Source organism: Pangasianodon hypophthalmus, chromosome 26 (assembly GCF_027358585.1).
Source record: "Pangasianodon hypophthalmus isolate fPanHyp1 chromosome 26, fPanHyp1.pri, whole genome shotgun sequence".
NCBI lineage: Eukaryota > Metazoa > Chordata > Actinopteri > Siluriformes > Pangasiidae > Pangasianodon > Pangasianodon hypophthalmus.
This window is the reverse complement of record NC_069735.1, coordinates 7,820,619-7,834,565: the sequence shown is the minus strand read 5'-3', so window position 1 is coordinate 7,834,565 and position 13,947 is coordinate 7,820,619. Positions and strand designations below refer to the sequence as shown.

General features: G+C 40.4%; 2 protein-coding genes across 8 annotated transcripts in view; both read right to left on the bottom strand.

Annotated features, from left to right (window-relative positions):
• Window positions 1-688: 688 nt before the first annotated feature.
• Window positions 689-1,204, bottom strand: LOC128317488 (uncharacterized). Its single transcript, XM_053229664.1, has one exon. It carries the CDS (start codon window positions 1,202-1,204, stop codon window positions 689-691), a length of 516 nt encoding a protein of 171 aa, XP_053085639.1.
• Window positions 1,205-7,455: 6,251 nt separating this feature from the next.
• The window catches only part of LOC113537337 (mitogen-activated protein kinase kinase kinase kinase 4), a 55,745-nt gene continuing 49,253 nt past the window's right edge, over window positions 7,456-13,947 (bottom strand). For 3 of the 7 annotated variants that reach the window (XM_026931757.3, XM_026931759.3, XM_026931761.3), the window contains 13 exons: window positions 13,843-13,940; window positions 13,511-13,680; window positions 13,284-13,401; window positions 12,792-13,031; window positions 11,639-11,756; window positions 11,214-11,384; window positions 10,344-10,487; window positions 10,084-10,218; window positions 9,853-9,953; window positions 9,578-9,727; window positions 9,241-9,400; window positions 8,864-9,003; window positions 7,456-8,259 (listed from right to left, as the gene is read on the bottom strand). In XM_026931757.3, the coding sequence (XP_026787558.1) occupies window positions 8,176-8,259; window positions 8,864-9,003; window positions 9,241-9,400; window positions 9,578-9,727; window positions 9,853-9,953; window positions 10,084-10,218; window positions 10,344-10,487; window positions 11,214-11,384; window positions 11,639-11,756; window positions 12,792-13,031; window positions 13,284-13,401; window positions 13,511-13,680; window positions 13,843-13,940 (1,829 nt within the window). In that variant the 3' untranslated portion in view covers window positions 7,456-8,175. The remainder of the gene's footprint in view (window positions 8,260-8,863; window positions 9,004-9,240; window positions 9,401-9,577; window positions 9,728-9,852; window positions 9,954-10,083; window positions 10,219-10,343; window positions 10,488-11,213; window positions 11,385-11,638; window positions 11,757-12,791; window positions 13,032-13,283; window positions 13,402-13,510; window positions 13,681-13,842; window positions 13,941-13,947) is intronic. The other 4 variants (XM_026931758.3, XM_026931763.3, XM_026931760.3 and 1 more) reach the window with 3 other exon arrangements.

Sequence of the window (13,947 nt, the reverse complement as noted above, 5' to 3'; positions counted from 1 at the left end):
TTGTGCACAGGGACATTGTCAAGGTGGAACAAGTTTGGGCCCCTTAGTTCCGTTGAAGGAAATCCTCAAACCTGTCAGTGGCTATGTGGGAACATGGACGCAGTGGCGTGGGCAGTGGGAGTAGTTTTGCTGCAGGTTCATGATACTTCAGCTTGGGCGCATAATGAGCATGATGAGATGAATTTGTGAATGTCTTAGAGCATGTGCAGTCACTGGTAACTACCTTGAATGAGCTGGTGTGTTCTACAAGTGCCGGGGTGTCCTGTGGCCGAAGATGTGTGAGCCCATGTGATCATTTTATCTCTGTATTGCATGGGTACAAGCTTTTTGTTGGTTAGGCATTCTCACCTCTGGTATGCTCTCAATCTCTCTGTTGATATTCCATATTATAGGCCCAACAAAGCATGACTGTGGTAGGATACACTCCTCCATGGTTTGTTTGGGAGGAGCTGGATACAGAAGAGAGAGAGTCAGCCTTAGTGTTTTTGGATCCTGGGACATACGAGATGGTGAATTGGAACCTACCGAAGTACAAGGCCCAGCGTGCTTGGCGAGAGTTCAGTCTCTTTGCTGATTTGATGTATTCCAAGCTCTTACTGTCAGGGAAGATATTGAAAGGATGAAGAGCCCCTTCCAGCCAATGTCTCCATTCCTCCGTTTTACTGCCAGAAGTTCTCGGTTGCCAATGTTATAGTTGTGCACACCAGGTGATAGCTTCTTTGAAAGCCACAGGGTAGAGCTTGGGTTTCTCTCCAACTCTCTGTGACAAGCCAGCCCCCACCCCAGTTTCAGAAGTGTTCATCTCCACTATGAAAGGTCTGGAGGGATCAGGATGTTTGTGGATCAGAGCCGACGTGAAAGCTTCCTCGTGGCATTTGAATACTTGGTTAGCTGAGGGGTTCCAGTGCAGCTTTTTGGGTCCCTTTTTGAGCAGGGAGGTTAATGGTAAAGCAATGTTACTGAAACCCCTGATGTACCTCCTGTAAAAGTTGGCAAACCCCAGGAACCTTTGTAGCTCCTTTACTGTGGTTGGGACAGGCCAGTTAGTTATGGCTGTGACTTTATCTTGGTCCATGTATACATCTTCTGAGCTGATGATATAACCGAGAAACGAGCTCTTTGGAACATGGAATTTGCATTTTTCTCCCTTGACATAAAGTTGGTTCTCCAGGAGCCAGACAAGGGCTTGTCTGACATGGTTCATGTGAGTTACTTTTCTGGGGAAGAGATCAGGATATATTCTATGTAGGTGATGACAAATTTTCCCAGCATATCCCAGAGGACATCATTAAGAAGGCACTGGAAGACTGCAGACTGTGTATGGCATTACACAGTACTGGAAGTGACCAGAGGTGGTGCTGAAGGCTGTTTTCCATTCACCACCCCCTAACCCCCTTGCGGATACTACTCTGATGGTAGGCATAGTGTAAGTCCAACTTGATTAAAAAACTAATAATAAAAATCTTAGCCTCTCGTAGATGTTCCAGTGCAGAAGAGACTAGAGGCAGAGGATAACGATACTTGACTGTGACTTATTTGAGTCCTTGGTAGTCTATGCATGACCGTAAGCTGCCCCCTTTCTTCTCCACAAAATAGAAACCGGAGGAAACTGATGATGTAGTGGGATGAATGTATCACTGTTTCAGAGCCTACTCAGAGTATTTGTCCATAGCTCTGATTCTTTGGCAGACAAGGGTAAATTCCTTTTCATGGAGGTGAACCCCAGCCCCCCATCCTCCCAACATTTCAGTGTTATAAAAGTAATCACAATATCTGTGGTATCGTGATAAAATCCTGCTCTTTCACTACAAGAGAAAGCAAGGACAATCCTCTGAAAAGAACCTGAGCCCCAGCCTGAGAAGATGCTGGTAAAAAGGAAGAGAACAGAGATAGAACAGAACCATGTGAAGAGAGAAGCAGGACATGTGAAGAGACAGAAAACAGGATCACGCCCTTTGAAAAGAATCAACCCTTTTAGAATAAGTCTGTCCAAAGTCACACCTTATATATTACAAACATTCTGGACTCATAATAGCTGTTACCTGTGAAAGTATCACTGAAAAATTATGGTACATATTGTATATCAAAAGTAACCCACTTATGCATTTATTTGTTTTGTTTGTTTACTTGCCTTAATATAATACAGTAGGTTAGTAAGTAGTAATATATAGACTTCGTATACAATAGGACTATCATGTGGAAGGAGATTGGCCAAAAATTGCATATTACTATAGTGGAAGACATTTCGACAATATACAATATGCATCAGGATATTTAGGTTTGCTTACAAAGTGGTGGCAAAGCAGTGATACCACATTTAATAAACAATACTACAAACATGCTGGACTCATAAAGCTGTTATCTTTGGAAGAACCACAGAGCCAGATCTCTATGGGACCTATGGGAAAATAGTTCTTTTTATGCTAAGTTTTATGGATGCTACACTTTGGGAGAGCTGCTGGGAAGAGGAGCGTCTATGCAGGGGCTCGGAAGTCAGATGGCAAAAAGGTGAATATCAGCGCATATACAGTTAACTACCACTGCAGAACACAATGCAAGACATGTAGAGCATTACATACTGTACTACTGGGATACCAATGATACAATCATGAAGGTCATTATCTTCTCTGTTGTAAACTTTGTCTGTTTTTGTCATAAAAATGTGCCTTTTTTTGGAGTTCAAGGTCCTCCTGACTGTATATAGCTACTATAGCTAAAAGCTATAATAAATAACTAGAAACTACTGTATACACTTAATCAATTAACTAATATTGTAATAATTTATAAAACAATTCTGGACAACAAAATAACTACAATGAATACAATAACAATCAACATCCTAATTTGTCCTTAAAGGAAAACTCCACCCTGAAACATCTTAATTATGTATATGTATATTGAAGTGCTTGTGATGTGCTTAGCTGTTCTGGTGCTAATTTGTTGGCTGTTGTTGTACTTTTATTATTTATATGGTTAAGTGCCACCCTAACATCACATGGGGACATTGGTAGTACAGTTACTGTGGGGTTTAAATGGATAAAAAGATTATTATTATTATGCAAGTCCCTCAGGGTTAAGTTTTAATAAGGACGTAAACTACTGCAGTTTGGAAAAAACCCATTAGGAAGTACTGTTTATTAGGGAAGGCCTGCCATTGATGACTGGACACCAAACACACAGGTTCCTCAATCCAGTGATTTAGCGTTTTTATCTGTGTTTAGTCGATAGTCATAGTCTTATAGAAATGAAGAAACAATAAAGCAGATAACATCCACGAAAAGGCCATTAATTACATGTTTTCTAAGTTAATTTCTAGGTATTAAAACAAGTTCTACTTTTATAACGTGACCTAGCTACACATGAAAGCTGATACTGAAGTTAGATGATAGCAATGTAGCTAATTATCTATTTCTGTTTTGCACGTGGCCATCGGAATATACCACTCTTGTACGTGAACTCACTTTACTTTTGTGAGTTTCAAGATTATAGACCAAAACTTCTGAAGGGTGAAAGTAACAAAGCATAAATGAGGTAGATAAATGCTTAAATGATAAGAAAAAAGAGAACATTTCTTTGACAACCCTGTACGTGTTAATTTTTATTTTTTTTTTAAGGAATGATAGATGCATGGTTTTTATCAAATCTGCACTTTTTAATTTATTAAATAACATAAATGATGTATTTTAATACATTTTAATCACCATGATTTTTACTTCACATGCATTTCTATCCAGTCCAGTACTAACCATGCCCATGCTGTTTTTAGCCCAGTGACACACACAGTCTCCCTCTAGAGGTGGCATGATGAAGCTCGTGTGCAAGCCGCCTCCCTGTCCATATGTGGTAGATGTGTTAGAGTGTCTCTGGGCTTCGTCTTGATCCTGAAGCTTGGACTTAAACCATCACGCAGCAAGTAGTTCACGTTGCACATCACTGCCACGACTGCGGTGTCTTCCACAGAGACATTAAATTAGACACCGTTCTCCTGAACACTCAGACCTTGGAAGTGAAGCTGATTGATTTCGGATATGGTTATGTACGTAAAGACACCCCCTACATGGAATTTGGAGGTAACTGCATCTCAAGGATGAGTAGATTTGGTAAGAATTCAGTGGTGGATCATTTTTGTGATCTTGCTGATGATACTGTTTCTCTGTCTTTCACTCAGCCGCTCCAATTTTCTTCCCACCAGAATGGATCGCTGCAGATGAGGACATGGTGGAACCTGTCACCGTCCGGGATCTGGGCCTACTCTTACTTGGCCTGTCAGGTGGAGAAAGGCCTCTTTTTATCTATGACAACATGTTGTTCGGGTCTGTCTGAAGGTCAGAAAATACAGAAACTTTATACTTCCATAGCAAAATGGCTAGAATTATAATTACTGACAAAATCACAGAAATAGGAATATGAATATGAAAGTAAGTTTTAGAATGTGAACCTAAAACACGACCAACCCTCAGGCAGATCCTCACACATGAATGGTTCGGAGACCAGGTTAGTGCGGAACAACAGAACAGACCTAAATATAGTGAGCTTAGTGATGATTTTAATCTTTAATGATGTCATATGTATTGCATCAGAGTTGAGTTCTGCAAAAACAGATTGTTAGCTATGCTAACAATATTACACACAAGTGTGAATGAAAATATTATAATTAGAAAATATTATTAAGTTTATATTTAATGCAATATAAGTTAATATTTAGGATATTTAACTGAAAGTATCCTTCTCTCATTTGTTCTACAGGCTGTGCAGAAGAAAAAAAGGAAAGAAGAAAATGCAGCCATGGGTGGTGGAAATCTCTTCAGTACCTTCATGGATGTGTATCAGAACATTTCAACAAAGTCATGATGTGATGTGAGTCATAAAGTGGTAACACATTTGGCTTCATGTGGAAAAGCCTACGTGTCCCACTGCCTGAAGCGAGATGTTGATCAGCTCCCCTACAGTAGGAAAGAGTGGGGCAACAAAGGAGTGATCACCCGGAAGAAAGCTGGAGAGGACATGCTTGACGACGTGGAGCTCAGAGATGTTACCTAACCAGGATGGACGCTTCCACAAGAGGAGCATTCTGAAAGTCCCAGCTGAGGAGCTGCAGAAGCATAGTTCTACACAGCAGCTTGGAGAAGGAGTTAGTCCTAGAAGTACCAAAAGGTCCTATGAAACTACCAGGGCCAGCACAACGGGGGTTACAAGGGATATAATAGCACCCAGGTCCAGACCATAAGGGGGTCAGTTGTTGAAGGGATTTAAAGGACATTTTTATAAAGGCACTTTATGGAATGTGTTCACTTGTACCTGAGCTCATGTAGGGGTTGTGCCAGCCCCTGTGAAAAGTGTAAAAGCTGATTTACTGATGCAGCAGATAATAAAGTCTGTGTGTTGATGTAACAGATGGAGGATCAGCTGGAGTGCAGATTGCTTTCATTGTTGGTGTAGGCCTGGCTCTCGTTGCTCTCGTCACCGGTGTTGGATTTCTTTTCTGGAAGAAGTCTGGTGAGAGTAGGATGGAGGCAGATGTGAAGTTTTCACAGAACAGATTTAGATGTGTTTGGAATTCAGACTAGAAACTAATCTGATATTGACACACTCTATCATAACTTTTAGTTCCATTTTTATGTAGGTCAAAGACATAAAAATGACAAAGTACACAGTTTTTATAATAACTCTCTGTCCGTCATCTGTATGTCAGGCTTCAAAGCTGTTCCACAAACCTCCACTGACTGTAAGTGAGACTTTGATTTGTCAGTAATATTTAAAATCAAATAAATCGTTTAGTTGTAATGGATAGTCAAAATTTAACTTGGAGTGTTTTACAGCTCTTAAAGGAGATTCTTCCTCCAACCACGCTTAATGTGCGGCTATTTGTCTTCCTGCTGAACAGAGAGAGTAAGATATTATTCTTTACAGTGTAATATGTAATAAGAATCTGTTTCTGTAATGAAAATCAAGCAGAAAAGCCTGTGCTAATATTAAACCTCAGCTCAGAGCTTTTAAAGATGGAGTTTAAAGATAAATATTGTACAGACGAAATGTGCAAAATGTTTAAATAATGTATAACGGTGAAGTTTCTGTGGTTTGTTTTGTTTAATTATTTTCTCTGTGAAAGTTATTTTATATGCTACATTAATCACTGTGTGAATGACATCTGCAGTTTCCATGTAAAGTTCAAGAGATAAAATTCATTAATAATGTATGTTTTTATAGTTCTTAAGTGTATATGTGTTTAAGTGTATAAGTGATTAATAATGAAGTATTTTATTGTACTGTTTTAAGTGGAAATGTGAGGTATGGAAAAGCTGCTGAAAGGTTAAATGTGAATTTACACTTATAGACTGAGGCATGATGTAAACAACCTTTTATAGGAGGTTCAGTATTAATGTTCAGGTAATGTTTAGTTTGAGAAGCATGTTAACACGCTAAAGACAAAACGCTACTAAAATTCTAAAACATGCTATAAAACTTTATAATAAAAGTTGTTTAATTACATTTCATATTTGTGGTTTTGTGTAACTATAATAAAGAAGAAAATTGGATGAAAGAAATAAATCTAAATGGAAAGAGAACATATATCTAGATCTCTGGGACTCCCAAGTGGCCAAGGGTCAAGGGAGCAAAACTGGCCATGCCCTGTGGGTGGGAGGGGCATACTCTCTCTACCATGTCAATCACAGTGACACTAGCCAATCATGAGTGTCAGTGTGCTCGTGTATGTGAACAGGGCTGATAGAGCTTTCCTCCAAGTGCGTTACACTACCCTGTGGTAAAAAGTAGAGAGAGAGGCAGAAAAGTAGGCAAAGCAAATTGAACCGGGGAAAAATGTTAGTCTCTCAGGGAGTTTTTCCTTGCCGCTGTCACCTCTGGCTTGTTCACTAAGGATCTACATTCTCAAGTGGATTTCTGAAGCTGCTTTGTGACAATGTCCATCACTTAAAGAGCTAAATCAGTAAAACTGAACTGAAGTTAGAAACAGATGGGTCACCTGGGGCACAACAGTGTTGTCACCTGGCGGGAGATATTAATAATAATTAATAATTTAAAAAAGAATAAATAGTACCTTCTTCAGGCCATTCCATGTCCCAACAGCACCAAGCATCATTTGAGGTGGAAGCTGAAGTGGGAAACATTCGAGGCTACTTTCAAGGTTAAATAAAGTACTTAATAGTTCACATGCGATTTAGAATTCTTAATTTTCCGTACATGTAGCTCAAGCAGTTGAGTGAACTCGGAACAATTACTGCAATTTTCACTCAATCAAGTATTAACCACATTAACCACATTAGGGTTTCAGGAAATCACCAACATCTTGTCTAATCATATTAGAATGAAAAATATAGATGGAGAGGAGTTATGACCAAGCATTTAGTATTGTGTAGTGTGTTCTGATGCGTGCATGTGTGATATTTGGTATTCAAAGCAGTAATTATTAATCATCTGGACACAAGACCAGCACAATGAGAAGGAAACTAAGAATTTATTTATCAAGTGCAATGCTTAAAAAATAAAAACACTCAATGTACTGTATACGAAACATTGTTGCAAGTTCACCAGCGTAAAATCTCGACACACTAAGGTCAATGTTGTTAAAAACGCCGGGGAGTAATAATCCCTCAAAGTAACCCGGACTACCACAATAATACAGTATGACTGATGTTTTGGCAGTTGACAAATTCACAGGAAAAAAAGCAGAGCTCCTTCAATCACCTGCTGCTATGAAGCCCCACCCCTGCTTTCCCTCAAGTGTGGTGTGAGAGCGAGAGAGAGAGAGCGAGAGAGAGAAAGAGAGAGAGAGAGGCTACATGCACGCTCCCTTCACAGAGTTCTGCACAAATACATTTACGTAAACTGTATTAGTAACTGTTCATGCGCTTAGATCCCTCCATGTCTCAAAGTGTTGAAAAGAGGACCCCCTGAATGTTAAAAGTGTTACAGATCTCCAGGAATAGCGTTTTAGACTTCCAGCCTCCGTAGTCGTGTCAGCTGCAGGGGTCACGGTCACTCCTTTCCACAAATCTGCTCATGTTTCTGCATTCACAGGTCACAGCTATTGAAAGAGCGCTGCTGCTTTAATGGAGCACGGGACCCAAGAAGACATTTCAGCTCAAGGCTGATTATTTTATTTCAACACCGGCTTGTCGGCGGTTTCACAAATGGTGCGTTTTGAAGTCAGAGGCTTTACCAGCTCAGCAGATTGCTGCGGCCCAGGGTCATGAAGTAGACCTGGCTCGCACCGCCGGGACGTACAGAAGCGAAGAAGACCTGCAGGAGAAACGACAGTTCCACATTTTCAGACTCTAAATCATAATCCTGCTGACATTCACTAGCTCTGCAAGTGTTACTGCTAGTGAAAGCCATTTCAACAGTTCCATAGCTAAGCACTCAAATTCAAACAAAGTAATTCTAGATTTAAAATTAACAGTGAGAAGTATTTGTAATGCAACATTGTATTGCAACATTAATTTCCTTTTTACACTGAATGGCAAAAACTAGGCAGCTACTTGAATAAATTCAATATGAGCCCATTAAGAAGCCTGTAATATTATAGCACCAGAGACAGAATGAACATTAGCAGTAGTGTTGCAATGTGTTTGTTCTGTGAAAATTGTACAATCATAAGGAGATGCTCAGATCTTTCTAAAATGCACTACGCTATATTCTCAATAGAACAGAAGTCAAATCCAGGAAGAGGAAAGAAATCACAAAAAAAAAAAAAAAAGCCTATCACATGTCTGTGGATGGGACGGCTCCATGCTTACATGATTAAACATTTATCGGCTGAACTGATATTTAACCGCACTCCAAAGACATGTTTAGTTTTAATCCAAAGTCATAATGTGCAGCCTGAAATTGGATAAAGTCTCACCTTGTCATTTCTCTCACACAGGAATTTAAGCCTCTGTGCCCTTTTGTGCATGAACACACCATCCAGATGGCCCGTCTCAACCGAGCGGATCTCTATGGCCTTCTCGCCCCAGCCCATGATCTGATTAGACCTGATGTATGCTGCAAAGCAAAGGATGCAGTATGTCCAATCAAATGATTATGCATGTGCATGTGCACATAAACATGATAAACATGGAGTGGTACATCTGACTAGAACTGAAGTATAAGATGGACAAATTCAATTCTGCTGATATTAATATATTAATTAGAATTATCAGAGACTACTCCAGATGCTACATGCTTTCTTATCTGTCTTATCTACACTGTTATGATTGAGTGTCCATGTGTTCACCGTACCAACAGAGGTGGGCATCTCTCCCCACTGTAACACCACATCTTTGGTGATGCGCCCGTACGTGTTCACATAGACGCCTTCGTCCTCATAGCAGACCAACAGCTCGATGCCATCTGTGTTGGGAAGGATGATGATGGCGTGCGACTGAATGCTGGTCTGAATCTATCAGATTAGAAAAGTGAAAAAAAAAGCCAGGGTTAATCAGATAAATCAACCTCAGGGTACTATCTGTGAAACCGAAGACAATGAAAACAGCAAACACAGGGTAGGGCTTTTCATGAGCTTCCTGTCACAGTTTCCTGTTATTGAGAATGCTGCAGAAGTACATATGTTGCTTACATGCGTGGGCAAATAGATGTCGTAAACAGCGCCTGAATCCACATCGACTGCGTGAAATCCAGAGCAGGAGCCGTATATCACCTTTAACCTCTGACCCTCCTCTACTGTCAGGTCCACTAGCAAGGGCTTGTGCGCCAGGTCTCCAAATGACTGCAAGGAAAAACAAGTTTAATAAGAGAATATATTAAAGCATGGGTGGGTAGTTTCTACTCAGTTGCACTTTCAGCACAGTTAGTGCTGTTGAATGTCTAAAATTAGTGTTTACTTGAACTCACCTTAAAGGCCATGAATTTATGATACGGCTTCGGTGCCCATGCATAGACCTCCACAGAGTTTTTCAAGGCGAGCACCAAGAACTTGATTCTTTCATATTTAACTGTGAGAGACAAACATTTGAATTTTATGTAATGTGTTCTGAACTTCACATTTCTATTAATAACCATGCTACTTAGTCCACACTGATGTGTTACTATTGTTTAAACAAGGAACCTTGAAACAGCACATACCAACTTTGTAGTGTACACAGCCCTCCAGCTCTCCCACTGTAGTCCACCCCTGCTTCTTCTCCACCTCTGGGTCATTGTGTAGGATCTTGTTCCTCAGCCAGGACAGATAATACACTCGCAGCTTGTTCTTTTTTCCTGTTACAAAACAACGCTAAATCAGTTCATATCAGCTCTTTAAGGCAAGGATAAACAACTAGAACTGGTGTCCATTTTCTTGGCTACATATAAAGGGTAAAATGTTTGTAGGCTCTGTATCTTACCTGATATTGTGACCAGGACATTAAGGCCCTCCAGAACATCCATTTGCTGAAAACGACGCCGGTTGATGAGCGGGTAAACTTTACCTTGCCCACTGCGGTCCAGAAGCAAAAGCCCACTTTCTGTCCCCACCAATAAGTTCACCCCTACAGAGGGAGAAATCGGGAGGTTAACCAGAACCAGGAGCAACAAGCTACTGTAATAACAAACACATTTCAGACCCTGCTCGCTGTAGCAAGAAATTTCCAACGAAATCATCATATAACTGACCAATCCCAAGCTCAGCTATCCAATATAAAGAGAAATGGAGCTAGTCAGTCTTTTCAATATTGCTATGCGTGAAATCAGTATAGTTCGATTTGGAAACCAGATGGACAGGGATGTTGTGGCTTTGACGTGCTTTCTAGTGGATACCGCTTTGAATCCTCCAGATGTACGTATGATACACAAGCGTGTAGGTGAACAACACTGTTGTGAAAGTGAAGTATATTTGCACCTTATAGGATGTTCTTTTTAAAGCCAAAACATCCCTGTTCATCTTGTTTCCAAGTTGAACTTCACTGGTAAAATGGGCTGGGTTTAACTAAACATGGTGTGTGTATGAAAAACAAACAAAAGCTACAGCTATAGTATAACTCTTGAGGTAATTATCCTGAGTGTTTCTTTTTTAGTTTGCAGTAATTCATTGGTTGAATTTTAACATGATTATTTTTAAGTCTAATGTACACAGAAGACCTTGCTGTTTACATTTCATTTCTCAGAGCTATAAAGCCTGAGCTATACAGCAATAGTAACCAAGCTTGGGCAGGGTTTTAGAACTGGTCAATTGTTTACCAAGGGTTTTAGAATTAGTCAAATGGTCAGTTACGTACCCCAGAGTGCAGCACACAGGATCTCGGAATTGAATCTCTTCTTGTACTTGCGGATCTCAGGCGTGTCGCTTTGTGGCCGAGTGTTCACTGGGTTCACATTAACCACCGAGCCCTTACGCATGGGGTCTGGCCTTAATGCTTCATGCAGCCGACTGTCATTCCCGATGACTGCTGCAAAACAAAACCAGTCATCATCTGCTTTATCTGACCATAGCACTCATCTGCTATGCATATAAATATCATAAGTGTGCACAGGTTTGCAAATAACATTTAAAGCAACACTAGGAAGGACAATGTCCTCATGGTGCACTACAAACCAAAGATCACTTGTATATTGACTGATGCAAGGAGTTCCCTCACACCATTATTTTGCATTATTATTCTCCTATTTTTTGTGCATTATTACTCCTATTTGTGGGACTTACCCATGTTGTTGAGAGAGCTGCCGGTAGAGGGCGATATTTGTAGAAGGCGAGGGTCAATGAAGGGGGTGAAGGAAGACGAGGACTTGTGTTTTTGAAGAGAATTACTGCCAGAGAGCGTCTGGAGAAAAAAAAAAAAAAAACAGATCACATGTAAATGATGATGAATATATGTAGCCATATAACAGTAAAGGGAATCTGGGCTTGTCTCAAACTTACAGCAGACTATTATAAGAAGTTTACAAACTCTTTCAGAATTCTAGATTTTACTTTCTCAAAGCTATGAGATTAGGATTTATCTGTCTGGTCTCCCTACTGGAACCAGTTCACAGCTAAACATACTAAAAATATTCAGTGACGATGCCTCAGTAACAAGGTCAGTGCAGTTAAACCGCATTTAAGTAACTAATACAGCTATAAAGATGCACTATAAACAGAACAAAGAATGAACTTAAATTGTGACCTGAGAAAACAAGTGATTGTTAAAATGGAAATGTGCAAGATGAATCAAAGAAGGTTCAGAATTAACTGAAAGGTGAAGAAAGAACTGAAAAAATGGAGGAATCAAAAGTAAAATGAATTAGTTTTGTGGTTAAAATGTTCACATACAGTAAAACACTCCTATTAAAGCATATTAAACAATATTTAACACACATATTAAAAAATATTCTGAGGAGAAGCTCAGTGCTTAACTGCCTTTCAGAATTTCCCTTTACTGAATCTGAGCCTTCCATGAAAATCCAAAACAGTGACTGGAGAATTTTTTTGGAAAAAAAAAAAGACAAAAAAAAAAAAAAAGTAAGACTTATTTTGCAAGTTTTGCAAACAAACAAGTTTCTGTTCAATTATTCTGTTGATTTTTTTTTTACTCTTTGGGTGATTCTCTCATATGCCAAACACCAACATGAAGCAAATGAAACCAACTGAATTCTTAGATGTGTGAGATTTTAAAAACAGACCAAAAAGCACAAAAGCAGCTCCCTCAAGGGAAGGCAGTAGCCCAAATGAGCCCGTTATGGTGCTTATGGTGCTTACAGCTCGTCCATCACCCAGCATCAAACTGAAGGGGCGCTGACGTGAATTAGCGGTGAGTAGTGAGAATAAAGCTGAGTAAAAGCTAGCCAGCAGTTCAGAGTGGTACAATGGCTAAACATACCTCGCTGGCAAGCAGCCTCTCCAAGGCAGATTGGGGGGACATGGAGGGGCTGGTGTGACTGGAGGAGGGGGAGGAGGTGATGGAGGGGGAGGGGGAGTGATGGCTCTGTTGGATGAGGTCAGGCAGCAGGTGAATACGGCCTGCGAAACCATTTCGCTCCTGGTGGCCCAGAGCAGGACCTTGACCAGGGCCAGGACCCGAACCAGGCCCGGGAACCAATCGGATTTTCTCTGCTACACTCTGGAATCAAAAACAGGCACAGCTGAGTCTATACTCAGTGGGGGGAAAAGAAGGGAGCAAGGGGGCCAGCAAACGAATTATTTGGATTTTGCATATATGTCTCAAAGCTGCGAGAGTGCTGTTTCTCTGAGTATAAAGGTAGAAAACGAAACAAAATATAATCTTTAAAAGTACATATAGAAGGAATGGATGAATGATGAAACACAAAACACATAAAACATTAAACAAGAACAGAAAGAGGCTCTCTCCTACCTGTCTGACAATTAAAGTGCCGTCTTTAGAGGGTGTGATGGCCGTGTCGCTTTCTGCTTCATCGTGAACAATCATGGTCTTCACTGACTCCGTCTCACCATTGCTAACTTTCGAGGAGCTGAAAGAAAGACACATACGTGCATAATTCGAATATTCCAATATTAAAAGCACGTTAAATGTGTAGTGTGATAATATATGCTATTAGAAGCATGAAATAAAGAGCACACCTTGCCCTTGAATCCTCTGTGCCAGATGTAGACTCGTTGCCCAGCTCCTGTTCCACCTCATCATCCTCTTCTGAATCGGAGTCCTCACTAGATGAGGAGTAGTCCGTCACCTTGTGAGGAGGACGTGTCTCTTCAATTGCACGCACCTCATTGGCCAGTAGAGTGAGATCCTAAGAGTGGAACTTAAAGACTTAATGTACACGCACGGCCATGTTATTATAAACACCAGTATCCCTGCTCATTCATTTCCCATTCAGCTTAATACTCGGAGTAGCTTCAGAGTGTGATGGTTTTCCAGATAAACGGCAGCATTAAACCAAGTTTAAACTTACAGAGGGCCTGGTTGGTCTGACAAAGTCCTTCTTCTCCTCCGATTTTTTGCCAGCATTTTCTTGGCGCTGATGTGGCGAGCCCTCAGACTTTGAAGATGCTACAGA